Source organism: Macaca thibetana, chromosome 1 (genome assembly GCF_024542745.1).
Source record: "Macaca thibetana thibetana isolate TM-01 chromosome 1, ASM2454274v1, whole genome shotgun sequence".
NCBI lineage: Eukaryota > Metazoa > Chordata > Mammalia > Primates > Cercopithecidae > Macaca > Macaca thibetana.
This window is the reverse complement of record NC_065578.1, coordinates 90,771,184-90,794,985: the sequence shown is the minus strand read 5'-3', so window position 1 is coordinate 90,794,985 and position 23,802 is coordinate 90,771,184. Positions and strand designations below refer to the sequence as shown.

The following is a 23,802-nucleotide window of genomic DNA, read 5'->3' as shown; positions in this document are numbered from 1 at the left end:
AGTAGACTGAACCCAACCCTATCAATAATTACATTAAATATAAATTGACTAAACACTCCATGAAGAAACAAAGATTATCAGAATAGATTAAAAAGCAGACGTGACCACCTGCTGACTACAAGGAAGTACTCTAAATATGAAGATACACTTTAAGTATAAAAATGAAAATAAGATAAAATATAGTATTTACATTAATGGAATTATAGTCCAGAAATAGAACCACAGATATATGGCTGATTGATTTTTCAACGAAGTTGCCAAAACAATTCAATGGGAAAATGAAATCAACAAACTGCTGGAAAATTTAGATGTCCATATGGGAACAAAAAGAAAAAAAGAACATCTACTCTTACCTCACATAACATGGAAAATTAACTGAAATGTATGACAGACCTAAAGATAAGCTAAAACTGCAAAACTACTGGAAAATAAAATAGGTGCGAATCTTCATCAACTTGAGATAGGCAATCATTTCTTAGAATAAGACACAAAAAGCATGAATCATGAGAGAAAAAAATTTATGAATTAGATTTCATCAACATGAAATATTTTCTCTTTGAAAGACACTATTAAGAAAATGAAAAGACAGGCCACAGTATGGGAGAAAATACTCTCTGTCATGTGTTTGACAAAGGACTGACTGGTATTTAGGATAGATAAAGACCTCAACTCAACAATAAGAAACACCTCAATAACATTTTAAAAAAGATATTGAGTACATGAAAAGATGCTCAACTTTATTAGTCATTAGATACCATTATAACCATTAGAAAGGGTGAAATGGAAAAGACTGACAGAGCAAGTGTTAGGAAAGCAGAATTAACTGGAACTCAAACACAGCTGGCAGGAATGTAAAATGTACAATTACTTTGAAAAACAATATGGAACTTTCTTAAGGTAAACATATGCCTATCATGTAATCTAGTTATTCTACTCCTAGGTATATGCCCAAAATAAATGGAAACATATGACTATATAAAAACTTTTACACAAATGTTCATAGCAATGTTATTCACTATAACTCCAAACTGAAAACAACCTGAATGCCCATCAGCCAGTGAACGGATTAAAAAGTGTTTTTTATTCATATATGGAATAGTATTCCCCAATAATACTAAACTATATTGAATAATATTCAGCAAAAGGAATGAATTACTCATACACAAAACAATAGGGATAAATCTGAAAATCATTAGACTAAATGAAAGAAACCAGACACAAAAGAATACATGCTATATGATTCTGTTTATATAAAATACAACTACTATGTAGTGATAAAAAGCAGATCAGTGTTTGCCTGCAGCCAAGGGCAGGTGGAACAATGGACTGTAAAGGAAATGAAGAATTTGGCAGGGGGGGGGTTCCTAGAAATGTTCTTTTTTTTTTTTTAAGGTGGTGATTTCACAGATATATATAACTATTAGAATTCATTAAATTGTGCCTTTTAAATATTTAAAGATTTAAAAAATTTATTGTACCTAAATTATTCATCAATAAATTTTATAAGAAAAAAATAGGAAAATCTTTTTTGTATAATTCTTCATAGTTGAAATCTATTTCTCCCCCAATAACAACCCTAATTCAACGGTACTGGTTCAGCCTTCTGAAACCACACCTATACAAGCATAAACAAAGAATATTTATTCTACTACAACAGTCCCTTAAATATTTGAAAAGAGCCAATTTTTTTTAGCCTTTTCTTATCTATATTATATAATACCCTTCCTCAATCCCCCCGTTTTTTTTTTTTTTTTTATTGTTTAAGTTCTAGGCTTTTTAACTTTCCTATTTTCCCACTTTCCTTTTTCAATATTCCTTTGAAAACAAAACTTTGTTAAACCAAATGCAAATCCTTATAAACCAAATGCAAAACTCCAAGTTTTTGCAATTGTTATCTGCTATGTCTTGTTCAATGGGAATATTATGGCTTGTGGAAAGAGTAGGAGACCGGGTATACAGAAATTTGGGTTTGCTGGCTCTGCCAATGAGAGTCGTTTTTTTTTTTTTTTTTTAAATCATAAGCAAAGCAATAACTGTATATTTCTCAGCATCATGAGGGAGTTGGAATTATTTATTTTACCTAAGATTTTATTCATTTTTGTATCCAGAAATGAAAGTATAGGTAAGAAACTTCTGAGAAACTTTCTCAATTAAGAAATACAAATCAACTGAGACATTCTGATCACAGGTTACTGAGGCCTAAAAATTTTTTTTGGTTTAGATGCTAGGGTAATAATAGAAAATTTTAAAAAAGTTTTTTGGTATGATTTGAAAACAATCATTTAGCTTTGTATTTAATTTGTATCCATTTTTCTATTTGTATATGTATCATTAGCCCCTAATTTCTGATGTTGGAGATTTTCCAGTTATGTGCTTTAAACTGATAAAAACAAATACTGCACTTGATCTTAGCCAAAAGGCTGAGGAGTGATGCAGTCATGTGCTTTCAGACCCTGCAGGTTTGTGACTTGCTACAAAATCTCCATGAGTTCAAAAAATTCAAAACATATGGCAGCTCAGATGTTAGCCTGGGGAAAATAAAATATTAAAAAATTTGGAACTGCTTAGAGGATGCTTTGCTATATATATTTTAATGTGATTTGTGTATATGAATATGTTTGGAAAGATGTCCTTGGGAGTGAAGTTGAAAGAAAAACTCTTTATGCTTTAAGTCCACTCTGGATAGCAGTAGATATTACAAATAAAATGAGAATTTGTTCAAAGCCAGATATTTAAAAAATATACTTCTTCTGATTGTAATGTTTAAGTAACAACAAAAATCAGTGTTAACTGCTGTTCAAGGGAAATGATGTGGTTTGTAGAAAGAGCTGGAGATCACATATAGGGAAATTCAGGCAACATCACCATATTCGATATCAAATATTCATGTCTAGGATACTTCCTAATTTGGGGAAAATATCAGCTAAATCATGTGAATGGTACTTTTATCCAGAAAAAAGAAAAATATGTTTAAACTCCCCAGTATCATACCTTATAGCCTACAAAATAACTTATTTTGTCAAAACTTCCCCCAAATGACTTGTGATACAAACCATCCTGCTGGAAAAAGAAGCTTCCTACTACTTGAGTGAGCTACTTGTTCATTCCTAATGTGTGGATGGAATAGACAGTCTGAGCACAGGTTGCAGAAATTGGCAGGACTCCTTTTCAGAGCTAATGTTGTCATTTTTTTTCAGGGTAGCAAATTTTATATTTTCTGTTAATTAAGAAACACATAAAACAGGTGAATAAAGATAAAGTTCCTAATGTTCAATGACACCTTACAATTTGATAGCTCTTTTACTTCACAGGTATCTGAAAGATGTCCAATATACATTAACTCATTTTACTTTTATATTAATCACTCTCTTATCTTACTCGTTGTTTTCTGGGCTTATGAGGTTTTAATTCCCACTCCGTCTCCATGTCTTTTCTTAAATCCTCAACCTTCACCTTTTGAGTTGTGTTTCTGGGCAGAACGCTTTCACTGGGACTTGCTTTAACCCACACTACTCCATTTACTAGTGGAAGGATAATGTTCTAATTCATCTAATATATATATCTAGTCTGTTCTCCATGTGCTTGGTTTCGTGCCATTGTCCTTCCCTCCCCATAACACACGCATGCAAGGCGCCTACCCTCAGCCACTCATTCAGACATGCGCACACACCATTTTTATGAATTCTCAGAAATTTTCCCCATCCATTAAATGAGCAAATGCTTTTAAACTGTAGAGTGCTACTAAATTTTTTTGTGACACTGATATTTCATAGGCCACTAATCTGAGTTAGATAAAGCAAAATAACAATGCAGATAACTCATTTCCTACCAAAAACCATGAAGCATTATTACTCTGAGAACATGCCCAGTTGTTGGAATCCTAGATTCTTTGACACTCCCTAACCAATAGTCCCTCTGGTTTCCCAGCTGACAACTAGGAGAAGGGACTTGACTAAACTTTCCTGGTTTTAGCAATCAGTTCAATTAACCATCATAATTGCAAGTACTTTTCATAAACCAGGCTTACATTCCTGGTTGATTTCATAGCTCCTAGTTCTAGAGCTGCCCCTGCAGCCATGGTGACAGTTCTGCTGCCTGCTTCACTGCCTCTACCCTGACAACATGTTGTTCTGAGGCTAGCAGATCTCGCCCAAGGCAGGATTCTCAATTTTGGAAGGCTTAGTGGGGCCAGGCCCAGGGAATGGTCTGTGAGTATTGCTTAAGCCGCCTCTCCTCCACAGCCTGGTCCCTGCAGTTTCTCTTGCTGTGTCTTGCTCCATCTGTTGCTCCCTGGATGCGAATGTGCCTCCCCTAGGGCGCTGGGCACTGGGCTGAGAGGGGCCTAACCTCACCACTCATTCCCTACTGAAGAGTTACTCTATTCCTTTTGCACTTCAGCATCTCCCTCTCCCTCCAGAAAGCTATTTCATGTTCTCAGGACTGGTGGAAGCCATGAGCAGCCAGAAGTTCTAGAGAAAATGTTCAAATTTATCCCCTTTTCCTTCTTTAGTGATTATTGGTGGTGGCAGCTGTTGTGTAAAAACTGATGTGTCTATTTCCCTTTGTAGGGCTTCAGACTTTGGGTAGACATGTATACAGCACTCTCAACTTTGTTCCAAGGATCACTTGAGATGCTAAAATATATGCTATTATATGTACTGTGCATTCTCCATGCTTTGACAAATTTAAACATGAGATAACCCATGCTTACATGCATCCTAACTCAACATATATCACAAATGAATAATCATCTGCCAGTTGTGATAGCATCTCTTCCCTCTCCCCGTTTCCTGGAAAGGATTCCAGACAAATGCATTATTTCTGCTTCTACACAGTGTTTCTTATTTCTTGTTCTGTCTACACATCAATTTGTTCAGTATCTTAACTGGTTATTTGTATCATTGCAATATCTCTTGATTAACTATAAAATTATATCACCTGTAGAAACTATCTTATTTCTGGACAAAATATATATAATAATAATGAATCTTTGATCATATGGCTGCAAGATCCTGCCAATTACTTTTTGGCCTGAGACAAAAAACAAAACAAAACATAACAAAAATGCTTTTTTAAAAGTATGTTTTCTACTCTGACTTCTGACATTTAAATATCTTTTAAAGATATCTGCCAGTGGCTTCTGAAAGTTCCTTTAAATAATCTTTTTGAAGATAAAATATGTTGCATGTTTCATTAATACAATTTTATATAAGATTCTGGATGCCAGATTATTAATTATAATGCTCAGGTAAAGTCTACTCCAGACACCAACCACCTGAAGGAATATGTTAATTCTTATTTATACAGGGACTTTATAACAATGGCAAAAGAATTTGCTAAGAATGACTAAACCTAGTATGCTCAATGTGAAGTATCTATAGTTTCGCCTCACAAACCTGAATACAACTAACCATAACATACACATACACTGGTTATGAGTCCCCACATACTTCTCCTGAAGAAACTGGCATTCATTTTTACTTAGGAAATAATCTATGCTGGTGCAGAATAATTCCCTTTGTCCTCAATTTATGTGCTGGGACGTTTGCTTCCTAGTTCAGGGTTTGTGTTAACACATTTTAGAATCTAACTTATACAGTCAAGTACAAAGAACAGCCATTGAATGCTGAATCTTTCTTAACTGATTTCTATGGAAAGCTTATGTTCTTTGTAATACACCTTAGCTGGCTGTGGTTCTATGGTGCATTAATTCTAGGCCTAATTGGAACACCCTGTCTGGCAGTTCTATTAGGATCAACATTCTTGACTTTGGAGAACAGAAGATATTTTAAATTCACTTTGGTGGGAAGAGTCAATTTTTGCCTGAGAAAGAAAAAAAACAGATTTTCTGAAATATGAGTATAGGATCTTATACAAGACCATTAAACACTCTCCTTAGCCATTTGGAACTCAAGGAATTGCTTTCTAATCAATTTATGTCATTATGTTCTCGGTTACATAGATACTTACTAAATCTTTCCTAAAGAAAAATTATTCTGGCGAGGGATGGTGTCTCACACCTGTAATCTGAGCACTTTGGGTGGCCAAGGTGGCAGATTGCTTGAGACAACGAGTTTGAGACCAGCCTGGGTAACATAACAAGACCTCATCTCTACAAAAAATAAAAATAATTTTAAAAAAAAATTAGCAGGGTGTTGTGTGGTGATATGTACCTGTGGTCCCAGCTACTTGGGAGGCTAAGGCAAGAGGATTGCTTGAGTCCAGGACGTTGAGGTTACAGTGAGCCATGAGGTTACAGTGAGCCATCACATAATTGCCTTCCAGCTTGGGCAACAGAGCAAGACCCTGTAGAAAGAAAGAAAGAAAGAGAGAAAGAGAGAAAGAGAGAAAGAAAGAGAGAAGGAGAGAAGGAGAGGAAGGGAAGAAGGGAGAAAGGGAGGAAGGGAGGAAGGGAGGATTGGAGAAAAGAGAAAGAGAGAAAGAAAAGAGAAAGTGAAAGAAAAAGAGAAACTGAAAGAAAAAGAAAAGAAAGCAAAGAAAGAATGGACAAATATTTTTTTTTGGTTTGTGCTTAATTCAGTCTTCCTTTTGTTATTTAAGTATCTACTGAATTGGGCCTAACTCCCTAAACTTTTCTTTCCTCTTGAGAATCCCATCATATCAAACTACTTTTATTTCCTTTTTTCTTTTTTTTTCTCCGAAATTAATTTTGTAATTCTCAGTTTCTTCCCAAATGATCTCTTCACTGTTTCTTGTTCAAATCTGACAATAAAAAACACAACACATTTCTGGCTGTCACTTGCAGAAAAATAGTCTTGAAACCTCAACATTTCTTGGTTCCTGCTTCTCTAGAGCCGTCAACACTAATTTTTCTTTTTCTTTCTTGCTTTTTTAGATACAGGATCTTGCTATCTATTGCCCCAGTTGGAGTGCAGTGGTGGGATCACAGCTCACTGCAGCCTGGAATTCCTTGGTTCAAGCCATTCTCCTGCCTCAGCCTGCCAAGCAGCCAGGACTATAGGCACACACCATCACGCCTGATTAGTTTTTAAAATTTTGGTAGGGACGAAGTCTCGCTGTGTTGCCCAGGCTGAGACTAATTTTTCAATATTAATTCCTACTGACTAATCAGAGTGTAAAAGATGTGGACATTACAAAGTAAAGAAAATTTTGGTTATGTTGGATATATCAGCTAGAACTCATGGCATTGGCTGTAATAGCATTATCATATGTCCCAGCAATTCCACTCCTAGATACATATCCAAAGGAATTGAAAGTGGGGACTTGAACAGAGATATTTACACACGAATGTTCATAGAAGCATTATTCACAATAGCCAAAAGGTGGAAATGTGGAAACAATTCAAATGTCCATTAGCCAGGATTACAAATGGATAAACAAAATGTGGTATATACATACAATGGAATATTATTGAGCCTTAAAAAGGGGTAAAATTCTGATCCATGCTACAACGTGGATGAACCTTGAAACATTGTGCTAAGTGAATAATCCAGAAACAGAAGAACAAATATTGTATGATTTCACTTATATGAAGTACTTAGGATAGGTAAACTCAGAATTAGAAAGTAGAATAGAGGCTACCAGAAATTAAGGAAAGGGGAAAAGGAGGAGTTCCTGTTTAATGGGCAGAAATTTCATTTTTTCTTTTTTTTTTTTAAAATTATACTTTAAGTTCTGTGGTACACGTGCACAATGTACAGGTTTGTTACATAGATATACATGTGCCATGTTGGTTTGCTGCACCCATCAACTCGTCATTTACTTTAGGTATTTCTCCCAACGCTATCCCTCCCCCAGCCCCCCACCCCCCAACAGGCCCCAGTGCGTGATGTTCCCCTCCCTGAATGGGCACAAATTTCTTAGTTGGGGATAATGAAAAAGTTCCGGGTATGGATAAGGGTGGTGGTTATACAACATTGTGAGTGTATTTAATGTCCCTGAATTATACACTTATATATGGTTAAAATTATAAATATTATTCAGGTTTTACCACAATGAAAGAAAGGAAGAAAGCACGCCTTCTAGTGGAAGCTGGGTGCAGAGAGAGCTCTGTATTCTTGGCTGCAGCTGTCTAGAATGGAGACTGTCTCGCTAAGCTGGGACTTGGGAGTCTTGGATAAAATACCACAGACCCTTGCCTTTCTTACCAATTTTTTATATCTCTTTCTTGAAGAGATGTTTCTTCTTTTGCTATTTGCCCTTAGGATCATTTCCAGAGGGTCTGCGTCATTTTTCGAGAATTTTCACCAGTTTCACTGAGAAGTCAGTTAGCAGAGCTCTTTACGCTGTCATGCCAGAAGTTGATTGGGAAGACTATATTTCAAATGTTAGTTATGTTATTCAATTTGGAGGATTGCTTATAACGTTGTTGCACTGGTTGTAAAACTAAATCTTTAGGATTAAAATGTTTTCTTGAGAAACGTGGCAATATTACTAAAAACCATGGCAATCTCTCCCCCCAAAATGGGATTTTTAGTAACTTTATCACTGTCCTGAGGCTTCCTTTTAAAAACTGAAGCTTTGACATTTTTTATTACATTATTTTAAGAGAAAGGTAAGGCTCTATAGATTCCCCATGCATTCTTGAATAAATGAGTGAATGAATGAATGAATGTTTTTGTTTATGAACATGGTGGCCATTTGCTACTGTGTGCTTTGACAGTAAGGCTCCCCCTATACCTGCTTGTTACTGAATTCTACAATTCTATCACTCAAACCCTATCTTAGTTCAAGCTGCTATAACAAATTACCATAGACTGGGTGGCTTAAACAACAAACATTTTTCACAATTTTGGTGCCTGAGAAGTCTGAGATCACAGTGCAGGCAGATCCGGTATTTGGCGAGGGCCTCCTTCCTTGCTTGCAGATACCGTCCTCCTGTATCCTCACATGGCAGAAAAAGAGCGAGCTAACTCTCTGGCCTCTTAAAAGGGCACTAATCCTACTCATGAGGGCTCTACCCTTGTGAGTTAATTACCTCACAAAAGTCCCACCTCCAAATACCATCACATCGGGGGTTAGAATTCAACGTATGAATTTCAACACACTGGGGGGTTCACTATAGCAAATGCATGGTTTTGTTATTTTCCTCTATGCAGCCTATAGAAAGTAACTTTCCTCTCCAGTATTTTTGAGAGGAATGATAATTCAACCTTTCTATTAAGAATAGTTTATGCAATCAAAATGTTATTTTCTCCAAGAGACAAAGACTTGATATTTTATCAGTATCCGAGTAACTGGCCTATCCAACTACTGGAATAATTTTACATCTCAGCGAAGGTGAAAGAAATTAATATTCATGAGCATTTACTGTGTGGTAGGACTATTGCAAATATTATTTTATTTTACCCTTGCAGCAGTATCTAGGAGTTAGAGCTTATTAGTATCATTGAAGATGAAGAATTAAGACTTAAAGGTTGGGTCTTTTCCAAGGTCATACAGCTAATTAACAGTAGAGCTGCAAGGAAAAAAGAGAACAGGAATAGGGCAGTCAGACAGCAGTAGGTTGGCCCTAGATGTCACAGGTGGGGGTTTCCAAAGGAAGGATAAATGTCTCTGCAAGGAAAGCATCATTGATTCGTTGCTATTTTATCATCTACAAAACATTCCCTGCCAAATCTTCAGACGACAATTCTAAAGAAACTTAAAAGGATAACTTATAGTTTGTTCATGTTTAAAGTCTAAGAACACATTATTGCCGTGTTTTTATAAATTCATGTTGACTAAACATATTTAAAGATCATTGTGTTTTAGAACATTTATTTCTGAAATTTAACTTTATTTCTGAATCAAGTTCCTCAGTAATACGGACCTCATGAGTGCCATTATTATATTTTATAAATAATATAGGTAAAACACTTTCCAGGTACGGAGAGACTGGAAGTCCCAGAGCTAAGGCCTAGCTAATTTTTATGAGAAAGGCAGGTTGGGGTGTGTTTGTGTAGTTGTTGTACCCTTAGGGAAAGGGTACCACTTAGTAGACCCTTAGAACCCAGGATTAGGAGCTGTATTTAACGAGAATAGACACAGTAACCTGCAAGAGATAGATTCAAAACAGTTACAAACTTTTGGAGAAAAAAAGGCAGGAAGGGAGAGGTTGGGGGCTCGGGCGATCCATTGCTTGGAGATCGGCTTAGCCAGGCTGGGGGGTCCTCCGAGGGGCTGATGAATCGGCGCTCGACTGGCCTAGGAGCTGCCCGCAGGGAGTGAGGTCTGGGGCCCGGACGCCCGCGGGGAAGGTGGGGACCGGGGCCCGGACACCCGCGGAAAAGGTGGGGAGCGGGGCCCGACGCCCGCGGAGAAGTGGGGACCCTGCCGAGCCGTCCGGGCAGCGGTCGATCTCTAGAGCCATCTGCCGGGCAGGCAGCGGACGGGTGCGGCGAGTTGTTGGTCACCAGTCGACTCCAGGCCGCGGGCCGCGCCAGGAGCCTCAGCCGCGTTTCCAGTCAGAAAGCGGTGAGGCTTGAGGCGCGCTCGCGCGCAGGACTGGCCCAGTTCCCCGCGGGGTGGGACTGACTGTGCTTCCGGCCCGTCCCTAGAGTCGGCTGATTGGTGTCTTGTGTTCTGGTGTGTGGCGCCCCCTGAGCGAGCTCTGAGGGGACGTACCCACCTGTCTGAGCCGCCGGTTTCACAGCGGTGGTAGGAAGCGGGAAACTGGGGGTGGAGTGACGCGCCCCTGTGCCCGGTTCTTGCGCCACTCTCCAGGCCCTAAGGCCTCTGCCTTGAATTTAGGATAGTCTCCTTAGGAAATCCACAGAGCTGTTATTTTGCTGTAGGTGCTGATTCGGTTCCCAGCCGGACCCTTCCAGCCCCGTTGGTGCCTGGGGAGAGGGGGTGACATCTGGGGCTCCGACAATTGTATGGTCCTTTCCCAGGCCGGGCCTCGGAGTAATTTGTTCCCGTTGATTTTTCCTTCTTTGTCAAATTCTCCGCAGTTATTTGTGACGGTCGGTTATTCCTGTAAATGTTGGTCCCAACTTCTTCCGTAACTCACAAAAATTTCTAGCAAATCAATAATTTATATCTGAGTTTCTGTACTTTTAAAATAAGGAGTATATTTCTGAGTAAAAATAGTAAGAAATAAGTAATAGGCCCGCAATTTTAGACAATAAGTTTATCCAATATACTATACACTAATTGTATGCAGTACAATAATTTTATGCGATAATTGTATACAATGCAATAATTGTATACAATAATTGTATACAATAATTTTATACAATAAGTAAAATTACAGAAGACAAAATGGTGAATTGTTAATATAACTAGAGATTAATTGTATCTAGTTGTATTAATATTTAAGTTAGAGGTTGTCATTAATATAATTAGAGAAGGTGCAGGTCTGCACTGCAAATTATGTAGTCTCAAAAAAAAGTATTTTAACAGTGATTATAGCAGAGCAGACACTTAAAACTACCTGGGGATATTGTTTATTGTGTTTGGCAATCTAATTTTGTGCCACCTGCTGAAACTAAAACTTTAATAATGAATAATGGGAACTTAGAAAATCTGAATCTAAACCTAGAACTTTAATTAATTTAAAATAGCATCCCCTCACATCACAAACTGATACTAAACTGTAGCAAGGTCCCTTTTAGGACCTGTGTTTGTTTTTTAAAAAAAGATTTATTTACATTTTGAAAGTGCTAAATTCATCATCTTTTAGAACCTTCATGATTTTATTTACATAAATCCTGAATTAGAAAAAAATTTGACATTTTTCAGATTGGACAAATTTTAAGTTTCTAAGTTAACAGAAAATTATTTTTATTTAACATTATTTTTATAAACTGGTTATTGCTAATGCATTTATTCCACAATAAATTTGTATGGACCATTTACTGTGTGCCAGGCACTATTCTGGGTTATTGGAACACATTAGTGAGCAAAAAGTCCATGCTTGCTCTAAAGGAAGAAACATAATAAAGAACTAAGCTTATACTATAATGTTAGTTATCAATTCATGCTATGAAGAAAAATAATGCAGGATGAGGAGGATGCAGTTTTTAGATAAGGGATGTTTTTATCATTCATGCATGAAGAAAAAATAATGCAGGATGTGGGAGCCGATGCGTGCGGATCACGAAGAGATGGAGACTTTAGATACATCTCTACTAAAAATACAAAAAAAAAAAAAAAAAAGAAATTAGCCGGGCGTGGTTTTTTTCCATAGGTGGGAGAGTGTATAAGAAGCGGAACTAAAATATGGGTACATGACACTCCGTATCAAAAAAAAAAAAAAAAAAAAAAAAAAAAAAAAAAAAGAACTAAAATATGTACACGATATTTGTATTATGAACCCAAACAAGTTATATTCTTGTATGCTAGAACTAGAAATCAAAAATTCTTTTTGAAAATATATGCTGTTTGTATAGGAGGTTTTTGTTAGTTTTTTGCAACACTTTTCTTCCCAAATGTTTTAAATTTGTAGTTTTGTTGTCTATTTGTAGTTGCTTTGGGAAGAAAGTATTCAAGTGTGTAAATGTTAGCCTTAAGATTTTCGACTTAAATTCTGAGGTAGCAAAGCCATATGAAAGTGGCCTGGTGAGGTTTATTTTAGAAAAAGTTTCTTTTGTTTGAACGTAGTTTTCCTAAAACTAGAAAGGAAACATTTTATTTGTTACTTTTTGGGCACTATAAAAACGTGATTAACATTTTCATTTATACTTTTTCAGATAATTGTTTTCAAGTTCTGAAATTGTTTACTTAAAGCTGTTAAAGACTTCGCATATTTCTGAATGACTCCCTCTACCTCCTGCCCTATTATCCTAGGCTTAAATTGTTTTAGACATTTGTAGAACCACACTAATTTGTTTCATTTTTACACTTGTTTTTGTTGGTAACTGATTAATAGATAGAGAAAAATGAAGAGGGCAATTATATTAAACAGATGGAAGGGGGAAGAACCCAATAACGAAAACAGCGAAAACCCCCACGATATTCTATATCAGTAAGAACAGCCCTAAAGTATGTATATAGGTTTAATTCTCATACAGTAGCATTTGTCAAGCAGTGTATGTGGAAACATTCTCCCTTCCCCACATCACTCCGACTTGTATCTCATCCCCACATCAAGGAGGATTCAAAATTGGAGAGACATAATCTGACTTGGTAATGCGTATTTCTTCACTAGATGGCATTAATACAATTTCTTCGATTGTAGTTTCTGTCTTGAGGACAAATTTACAATGTATTAACTAAAACAGAAGAAACAGAAATGTGATTTATGTTTTGCAATTCATCTGATTTTATGGTTTTGTCATATAGAATGTTCTTTGATGTTTAAGAATTTAGAAAAAAATGGGATATGCAAGGAAAAATAATTCTAATGGGAGCTATGTATGTATCTAGAGATTAGTTTTTTTTTTTTTTAAATCACATTTGCATCTTTGTTCAGCCCCAGATTTTTGTTATGTTCCAAGGTGGCCATTGCTGAATGTTTTTATCCTTTGTGTTTAGATAATATCTCTGAGTGCAAAAATTATCTTTTAAAAAAGAATGTAAACATATGTAGTATATGCATTATGTAATATGATTGTAAATATGCATATGTATGTTAAACTTGTAATTTTTTTAATTTTGAAAAAGTTCAAACATATGAAAAAAATTATAATGAACCCCATGTACCTATTACATAGCTTTTGCTGTGATCAACTCATTGTCAATATTATTTCAATAATCCTTCATCTCTCCCCTTTATTTTGAAGCAAATCCCTGCATATGTACATAGTATATTGTTAGAGGTGCACACATTCACAATAAAATGTGCTGTCCTAACTCAAAAATAAAGGTGTGAACAAAATATTAAGAGCCCAAGAAGCCTGATTAATTCTGCCTTGAGGAAGAAGACAAATTCAGAAAAGCCTTTGAAGAAGAAATGACATTTGACCTATACCTTGAAGGATGGAGGAATTTGCCAGTTCGAGAATGGAAGAAAGCACACGTTCCAAGCATTGGAGCACTATGAAGAGAAGGGAGCAAGTTTGAATCTATGAATGAGTGGAAAGCAGAGAATAATGTATTTGAATGTTGAAGTGCTTCGAAGGAAGCTGCAGATGATGAAGCTGGAAGGATAGTCTTTGGTTATATTTTACAGGAGACTGTGGAAAATTAGTGATTATAGTTTATACAGAAATATTTTTCTACATCTTTATAAACTACTTTTTCCATATTTTGTAGATTTATGACAAAGTCCAGTTTTCAACAATGCTGAAATCAAATGATTGCTTGTTTTCTTTGGATAATTTGTTTTTTGAAAAACCAGATGAAGTTGAAAAGTAAGTCTCCCTTAAAGATTGATAACACAGTGTATTACTTTAGGGTTTTTTGAATTTGGGTGAGTTTTAGTTTTCTCTCTGGTAAATATACAAATAAAAATGAGGAATCAACAGAATGATATTTCAGTTACATACTTGGTAAACATGGAATTCTCTTACCAGTAGTATAGGGGAGTAACTGAAGTTTAACATCTTAAATGTTATGATTTAAAAAGTAGAATAGATTTGGGCCTGGCGTAGTGGCTCATGCCTGTAATCCCAGCACTTTGGGAGGCTGAGGCGGGTGGATCACCTGAAGTCAGGAGTTCGAGACAAGCGTAGCCAACATGGTGAAACCCTGTCTCTACTAAAAGTACCAAAAAAGTAGCCGTGCCTGGTGGCGTATGCCTCTAATTCCAGCTACTTGGGAGGCTGAGACATGAGAATCGCTTGAAGCCAGAGGCAGAGGTTGGAGTTAGCCAAGATGGTGCCACTGCACTCCAGCCTGAGCAACAGAGTGAAACTCAAGAATCGATTATTGCCTATTTGGTTGCATTTATTTGCATTTCTGGTTTGTTCGAATTATTTTTGTCCAAGCTAAAAATGAGAAATAATGCTCAAAGAGTAGCTCAGGACAAGGAATGACATCACCATTTGGAAACAATGAACAGTATGCCAAAGGCAAAGTACGATAGGCACATTAAGTGCTGGCAGGAAGTAGGGGTGGGAATAAAGATGTGAGACCAAAGAAAACAAGACTGGAGAGTAGGTAGTATGTTAAATACTGGCTTTTATGGATTTTCATGTGCATTGTTCAATTTTGAATTTTCTATGTATTTTTAGTGTATTGTACTATTTTAGTGAGGTACATTTATTGCCTCATTATTTTACTTGTTCATTCAAATATTGATTGAAAGTTGAAAGGGTTATAAAAAGGATGAAACAGACTTTTACTTACAAAATACTTAAAATCTAGTTGAGATTAAACACACAAATGGAAAGGCATTAATAAATAATATGACCATGTAAATAACCATCTATACTGGGACACTTTTGAGAGTGAAAGAGCACATCCAACTGGGGCGACATGTGTTAATCAGGACTGGCCAATGCAAATTTTGTAACATGGTTGTTTTTCTGAAAATATAGTCAAAAATATGTGCGAAGCAAATGAGAAGCATATGTTCATGCAACGAAATTTCAGACTTGGAAGGAAGGTTGTCTTGCTCTACACAGTCAGGTCAGGCTTTTTGGGTAGTAGGGGGAAACTGTAGGAGGCTTTGAAGGATTTGATAATTCCTATAGGAAGAGAAGAACTGGGCATTTGAAGGCAGAGTGTTAGAGCAAGAGAAAAATAATGGAGATAGGACAATTCATGGTACTTGTAAGGGATAACGTGTAGAGAAGTTGCCTGGAATAGACGATTCATGAAGGAGAAACATTGGGATGGACATAAAGTTAGAAATTCTAAGTTGAGGTTAGATGGTGATGTGTGTTAAGTGCTGGAATAAGGATTTTGGATATAATTCACTGTGGGTTAAAGGCTGTGGAATTAAATCAACAAATATTTATTGAAATTATGTAAAGGACTTTGCTAAGTACTGCTGATGTAAATGGACATAAAAATAAAACTCAGGTGTTTATAATCTAGAGGGAGTATCAAAATATCTGTCAAAGCTATCCATCTACTTATCTGCCTGTTTCTCGCTATTATCTGTCTGTACATTCACACACCTCAAGGCAGACTATATACATATTATAGGTTCCTTCTATAAGAAGAAGGGAGGAGAAAATCTTTGGGAACCTAGGGAGATTTCTTGGAAAAGGTAGGATTTGAGCCAGCCTTTGAATATAAGCTCTAATGCCTAGAATAATACCTGGCACATAGTACTTGATAAATAATTACTGAATGGATTAATGAATGCATAAAATAGTGGAACTTCTGTAGGTAGATGTCTGAGGGGGACAGGGCACAGGGGAAAGCTGAGTAAATATCTTTGAATGAGGGTGAGGAGTAGACCAGGTACGGTGGCTCACACCTGTAATCTCAGCACTTTGGGAGGTTGAGGTGGGCAGATCACTTGAGTCCAGGAGTTTGAGACTAGCCTGGCCAACATGGTGAAACACCGTCTCTACTAAAAATACAAAAATTAGCTGGACATGTTGGTATATGCCTGTAATCCCAGCTACTGGGGAGGCTGAGGCATGAGAATCACTTGAACCCAGGAGGTGGAGGTTGCAGTGATCTGAGATCTCACCACTGCACTCCAACCTGGGCGGCAGAGTGAGACTCTTGTCTCAGAAGGAAAAAAAAAGTTGAGAGATAGAATGCATTATCTATTTGTTATACAACAGGGAGTTCAGTTTAGTTTGGACTATAAGGTATGTGTAGGAGGGTTAAAACTGTAAGGTGGTCTAAGGCTACTAGGAAGTTTGGCAATCTTTGAAAGCCACTGAAGGATTTTGAATGGAGTAATGAAAGCAATTCGAAATGAATATGGTAGGAACTTGTAAAAATATATTAGAAAGCGTGGAGGCAGTGAGGGCAGTTAAGACAAGTTAATAAGAGCCTTGATTATTTTAATGACCATGGAAACACAAAGGAAATGATGAATTTAAGAAGCATTACAAGGAATATACAGTAAGACCTAGTATGTATCTAGATCTGCTTAGTAAAAAAGATACTGTGGTTTGGATTCTGGGTGACTGGGATGATGATGTCACCTCTGGAAAAAAGATTGGGAAATTATAAGGAAGATTTGATTTTATTAAGAGGCAGAATAGTAGAGCTATTATTCTTCTTTCTTGGATTTTCTGAAATAGTCCTTGTGTAGAAAAGAGTTAACATAGCAGCCTAAACTGCTGTTCTTGAAAAGGCCTGCTTGCAAGGTTGGCTTTGGCTAGCGTCTGAGAACTTAGATTTCAGGAAGATCCCCTCCATAACTGACAACAGTGGCTTGCTGTGTGTAAACTGTTTATACAAATAATATGGTTTATGTGAACACCTGCTTTTTTTCTGAGATTCTGGAATTTAGGTGTGTGCCAGACAGGGGATGCTTATGCTAATGTTAGTTAGTCCCCAGTAAAAACCTGGGCATTGAGTCCTTGAAGAGCTTCCCTTCTTTGGCAACATTTCACGGGTATTGTCCTAAGTCATTACTGAGATAATTAAGTGCCTCCCGCAGAGTCTGCTGGGAGAAGACTCTTAAAAGCTCATGCCTGGTTTTTCTGGAGTTTGTCCTGGTAGCCATGAGTAGGACTGTATGCTGAGTCTTATGAGTCATTTTAGGGAATTATTGAACTGGGGGTGATCTTGGGGACCCTCTGACATAGTCCTAAATTTTAAAAGATCTGGCCTGTTATTAAACAGTCTGTCAGACGTTGCCAGATAATGTGTTGTAGATTTTTTACTTGGAAAATATGGTCAGAGTAGCTATGTGCTAGGTGCTCTGAGAGACAGAAAAGTAAAAGACTGAGTCTCTCACTTTAGAGAGCGTAACATCCTAAATGACTAGATCGTAAAATCTTTGGGACTTAGTATAGACAAAATATATGATGCTCTTCTCAACTTTATTTCCTGTCACCCAACACTTATCTTTTTGTCCTAATGAAGAACAAGTCAACTTTGATGGGAAAGGAACCTTTAAAGCAGTATCAGTTAACATGATCACAGTTGAAAGATGAGGAGGGGTAGTTAATGATGCCAACAGGGTGGCAAAAATATCAATTACTATAGGTTATAAAGAGATTGTCAGTTTCAAATGATTTCTTGGCTTTTTCTGTAGTTTCTAGATGGTTCTGGACTAAAAATATTTAGGTTAGGACATTAATTTGTAATAATGTTATAGGAATACTCTACAACGGTCCCCAACCTTTTTGGCACCAGGGACTGAATTTGCAGACAGTTTTTCCACAGATGGTTTCAGGATGAAACTGTTCCACCTCAGATCATCAGGCATTAGATTCTCATAAGGAGCATGCAACCTAGAGCCCTCTCATGTGCAGTTCACAATGGGGCTCGCACTCCTGTGAGAATCTAATGCTGTTGCTGATCTGACAGGAGTCAGAGCTCAGGCAGTAATGCTCACTTGCCTGCTGCTCACCTCCTGCTGTGCAGCCAGGTTCCTAACAGGCCAGTATCAGTCTGCAGCCCAGGCATTGGGGATCCCAGCTCTGGAATATCAGTAATGGTGTCATTTACAATTGATGACCCATGATTAGTTGTGAGATATGTCAAGTAATTCGTTACTTGTAATAGTTAAAATGCTAAAGTTTGAGAATGATTTACTACTTTTTTTTTATATTGGAGCAGATTTAAGATTCCTGTTACTTGCATTTGAATTGGAGAAAAGGATATAGAGTTATTGCCATTATTTAGGTAGCATATCTCACACAGCGGTTTCATTAATCCTATGATACATGAGGGTAAAAGGTTGAGAACACTGCTATGTAGGGATAAATCAAAGTGCTGACAGAAAGTTAATTTATAGGATGTTTAAGAGTCTATAATTGAGTAATGTTTAATAAATACATAGCTTATCATGTTACATCTTTATTAACATATGTACTCACATTTTTATATTTTATATAGCCATCCAGATAATGAAAAGTCATTGGATTGGTTTCTCCCTCCTGCTCCATTGATTTCAGAAATTCCAGATACTCAGGAGTTAGAGGAAGAATTAGAAAGTCATAAACTGTTAGGTAAATTATCACATATTTGTTTTGAAGCCAAATGCGTGAACGTGGGAACCTGGGAGGCGGCAAGTGAGCCCCACTGCACTCCAGCCTGGGGCACAGAGCATGTCTCAAAAAAAAAAAAAAAAAAAAAAAAAAAAAAAAAAAAAAAAAATTATCGCATATGAAGCCAAATTTATGGCAATATTTATTTTAAAGCCCTGATTTGATTATTACACATTGTGTATGCATATATTAGAATTGCATATGCCCCCAAAATATGTATGGTCATATTGGGTATTGATTTCAGAAATTTCAGATATTCAGGAGTTAGAGGAAGAATTAGAAAGTCTTGGTGGCCGAGGTGGGCAGATCACGAGGTCAGGAGTTTGAGACCAGCCTAGCCAATATGGTGAAACCCCATCTCTACTAAAAGAACACACACAAAAAAAAACCCTAGCTGGGCATGGTGGTGTGTGCCTATAGTCCCAGCTACTCAGAAGGCTGAAGCAGGAGAATGGCTTGAACCCAGGAGGCGGAGGTTGCAGTGAGCTGAGTTTGTGCCACTGCAGTCTATCCTGGGCAATAGAGGGAGACTCCGTCTCAAAAAAAAAAAAAAAAAGAAAGTAATAAACTGTTGGGTAAATTATCACTTATTTGTTGTGAAGCCAAACCCATACAGTTCATGGCAATATTTTTTTTTAAAACTCTGATTTGATCAATACACATTGTGTGTGCATGTATCAAAATATCAGATATCCCCCCAAATATGTGTACTTATTATGCAAACAATGAAAATGTCTTTATTTTAATGAAATAAAATGAAAATCGGATCCTTCTTTTATTAAAAAGAGTGCTCACCAAGCTGGTGAGCTACAGGTCCCAGCTACTTAGGAAACTGTGAATAGCCACTGCACCCCAGCCTGGGCAACATAGTGAGACCCTATCTCTAAATAAATAAATAAACAGATCCCCCTTATCTCTAAATACATACATACCCCCAAAAACAAAATAGTGCCCACCAAATCTTAAAATTTAAAACATTTTTCTTCTCTATGCGTGTAATACACATACATATGCATACATAAATGCACACAATACACTATTACACACACATTTTGATTTTTGTTTTATGAATGTTTTTTCTGTGACTATTAAAACTCCTATCACTGCTGTTCAGTTTGCCTTGCCTTTTACTAAAGGTAAGGTCGCCTGATAACCAGATCCCAGAAATATTGAGTGAAAAAAGGGAGATGCAGAAGGTTAAATATAGTGTGATACCATTTTTAGAAAGCTCAAAAACAAGCACATTCAAACAATGTATGTGACATAATGTAATATTACTAAAATTTAAATTTTTAAATTGGGTTGTATGTTCATGCACATACATTTTATTATTAAGCTTCATAATTTACGTATATGTTATATATATACTTACATCAAATAATATATAGCATAGAGTACAATGTAGATACATAGATGCTAAAGCAAATTTAAGTTCTAGTAAGACGTCCAAATTCCCCCTAAACTTCCCTAAAAATTCTTGTAAAGCCTCTAAAGAAACCTTTAAAATTCTGTCACTCTGATGAAAACATTCCTTTATTTTAATTTTAGAAGCAAGATTACAAACTTAAAAGCATTAGATATGTTAATAATGAATTGTGTTTGGTAACATTGTATATAATTGGTCATTGTATTTCTGTGTGTAAATCATTTATATAAATTGTAAATCTTCATAATTGTATAATTGTATAATTTGTTATGGGTCAGAAAGAAATTAAACCTATTTTATAATGCAGGTGCCATATAAACTTCAAATTTAATTCAGTAATTCCATATTAATTTCTGAGTGTCTTTTAATGATGTAATATACCATAAGTGTAACAATCACCTGTATTTTAAAACTGTATATGGTATTACAGATTATCTTATTATTAGTGCTTTGCTTTTGGCTTTCATATTTAACTCGGAATTTTTATTAAAGTTTTTCATCATCATTTTGAAAGTTTTCTTTAATGGAGAACGCGTAATAATTAATATATTCCTTTTTTGTAGGTCAGGAAAAGAGGCCAAAAATGTTAACATCAAATTTAAAGATAACTAATGAAGGCACGAATTATATTTCACCAACACAAAAATTCCAATTTGCCTTTCCTTCTGATAAATATGAACAGGATGATCTAAATTTAGAAGGGGTAGGTAAAAATGACTTATCACATGTTGCTGGCAAGCTGACATATGGTTCTCAGAAGTATAAAAATCACATTGGCACTGAGATAGCACCTGAGAGGAGTGTTCCTGATGATACAAAATTAGTTAATTTTGCAGAAGATAAAGGAGAAAACACATCAGTGTTCCGGAAAAGGTAATTATTATAATTAAATGAAATAATATTCTGTGAATAAATTTGAATATTTGTACGTCTAAAAGTATTAAATATGGTAGAATGTGAATGAGAAAAACAGCAAAATTCTATCTCCTAAATAATTCCTTACTTTCTGCATTCCTGGTGTCATAGTCCTTGTCCTACACATAAAAATAACCATAATTGTAATATTTAACTATCTACTACAAATAGTACCACAACAGTCCAGGTGGGACACAGGAATCTTCATTTTGAACAGATTTTCTAGATGATTATTATGCACACAAAAGTTTGAGGCCCATTTTCCTAATGCCTGGGGTTTTAAACAGAGGAGTGAAATTAGATTTTCTTTTCTTTAAGGGTTCATTTTGACCCCAGTATGGAGCATAAATTATAATAGAAGGGAGTTAAAATAAATTGTGAAGGTCTACTAGAAAGACTGTCTTATTAGTCTAGATGGGAGAAAATGGTAGCCAGACCTAGGACAGTGGTATCAGGAATGGAGACAATCCAGAATTATTTAGGAGATACAATCCCACAGGACTTAAGTGATTATTGGATATGAGATCTGACTCCTAGGTTTTCGGTTTGAGCCAGAATGATGAAGATTGGTAGTGCCTTTTTTTGATTTAAAGAACTATAAAGTTAGAACAGGTTCGGGGGAAGGTGATGAGTACAGATATGGCCATGTTGATTTTAGATATTTATAATTAGTCCAGATATTCAATTGGGTATATGGATTCAAGATACAGAAGAAGTTTAGTTGATTGTTTTTGTTTTCTCTGACATAGGAGATGTGGTTATCTGTGGAGTTTGAGGGGAAAAGTGAGAGTACTGAGCAAGAATGAGAAGAGTGGAATAAATTATGGAGAATGGGAAAGCAGTCTAATTAGAATAATGGTAGGATTGATGGACACTGTAAAGGGTCCAGCTAAGGTTGATCTCTATAATGTTTGTAATAACAGCTTTATTAAGATATAATTCACATACCATAAATTCACCTTTTTGAAGTGTAGAATTATTTTCTTATTTTTTTCATTCTTACATATTTACCCACATTGGTTTTTATAATACATAGTTTTGCAACCATCACTATTAACTAATTTTAAAACATTTTCATCTCCTGCAAAATAAATTCCTTACTAATTAACAGTTACTCTTCATTCCTCCCTTTCCACAGCACCTGGTGACCACTAATCTACTTTCTGTCTCTATCATCTCTATGGATTTACCTATTCTAAACATTTCATATAAGTGGAATTATACAAAATATGGCCATTTGTGCCTGGCCTCCTTCACTTAACATAATTTTTTTTTTTTTGGAGGTGAATATTTTTCTTTTCTTTATTTTACTTTAAGTTCTAGGGTACATGTGCACAATGTGCAGGTTTGTTACATATGTATACACGTGCCAGGTTGGTGTGCTGCACCCATTAACTCGTCATTTACATTAGGTATATCTCCTAATGCTATCTCTCCCCCAGCCCCCACCCCATGACAGATCCTGGTGTGTGATGTTCCCCAACCTGTGTCGAAGTGTTCTCATTTTTTAATTCCTACCTATGAGTGAGAACATGCGGTGTTTGGTTTTCTGTCCTTATGATAGTTGGCTCAGAATGATGGTTTCCAGCTTCATCCATGTCCCTGCAAAGGACATGAACTCATCCTTTTTTATGGCTGCATAATATTCTATGGTGTATATGTGCCACATTTTCTTAATTCAGTCTATCATTGATGGACATTTGGGTTGGTTCCAAGTCTTTGCTATTGCGAATAGTGCCACAATAAACATATGTGTGCATGTGTCTTTATAGTAGCATGATTTATAATCCTTTGGGTATATAACCAGTAATGGGATTGCTGGGTCAAATGGTATTTCTAGTTCTAGATCCTTGAGGAATCGCCACACTGTCTTCCACAATGGTTGAACTAGTTTACACTCCCAACAACAGTGTAAAAGTGCTCCTATTTCTCCACATCCTCTCCAGCATCTGTTGTTTCCTGATTTTTTGATGATTGCCATTCTAACTGGTGTGAGATGGTACCTCATTGTGGTTTTCATTTGCATTTCACTGATGGCGAGTGATGATGAGCATTTTTTCATGTGTCTGTTGGCTGCATAAATGTCTTCTTTTGAGAAGAGTCTGTTCATATCCTTCACCTACTTTTTAATGGGGTCATTTGATTTTTTCTTGTAAATTTGTTTAAGTTATTTGTAGCTTCTGGATATTAGCCCTTTGTCAGATGGGTAGATTGCAAAATTTTTCTCCCATTGGTTGCCTGTTCACTCTGCTGGTAGTTTCTTTTGCTGTGCAGAAGCTCTTTAGTTTAATTAGGTCCCATTTGTTTATTTTGGCTTTTGTTGCCATTGCTTTTGGCGTTTTAGTCATGAAGTCCTTGCCCATGCCTATATCCTGAATGGTATTGCCTAGATTTTCTTCTAGGGTTTTTATAGTTTTAGTCAAACATTTAAGTCTTTAATCCATCTTGAATTAATTTTTGTACAAGGGGTAAGGAAGGGAT

General features: G+C 36.3%; 1 protein-coding gene and 1 pseudogene across 1 annotated transcript in view; one reads left to right on the top strand and one right to left on the bottom strand.

The window, feature by feature from the left end:
• Positions 1-2,320: 2,320 nt before the first annotated feature.
• On the bottom strand, positions 2,321-2,432 carry LOC126944295 (uncharacterized; annotated as a pseudogene).
• Positions 2,433-12,249: 9,817 nt separating this feature from the next.
• The window catches only part of HFM1 (helicase for meiosis 1), a 128,181-nt gene continuing 116,628 nt past the window's right edge, over positions 12,250-23,802 (top strand). The window contains 3 exon segments of the mRNA XM_050782572.1: positions 12,250-14,258; positions 18,829-18,941; positions 20,970-21,279. Of these exon segments, the coding sequence (XP_050638529.1) occupies positions 14,188-14,258; positions 18,829-18,941; positions 20,970-21,279 (494 nt within the window). The 5' untranslated portion in view covers positions 12,250-14,187.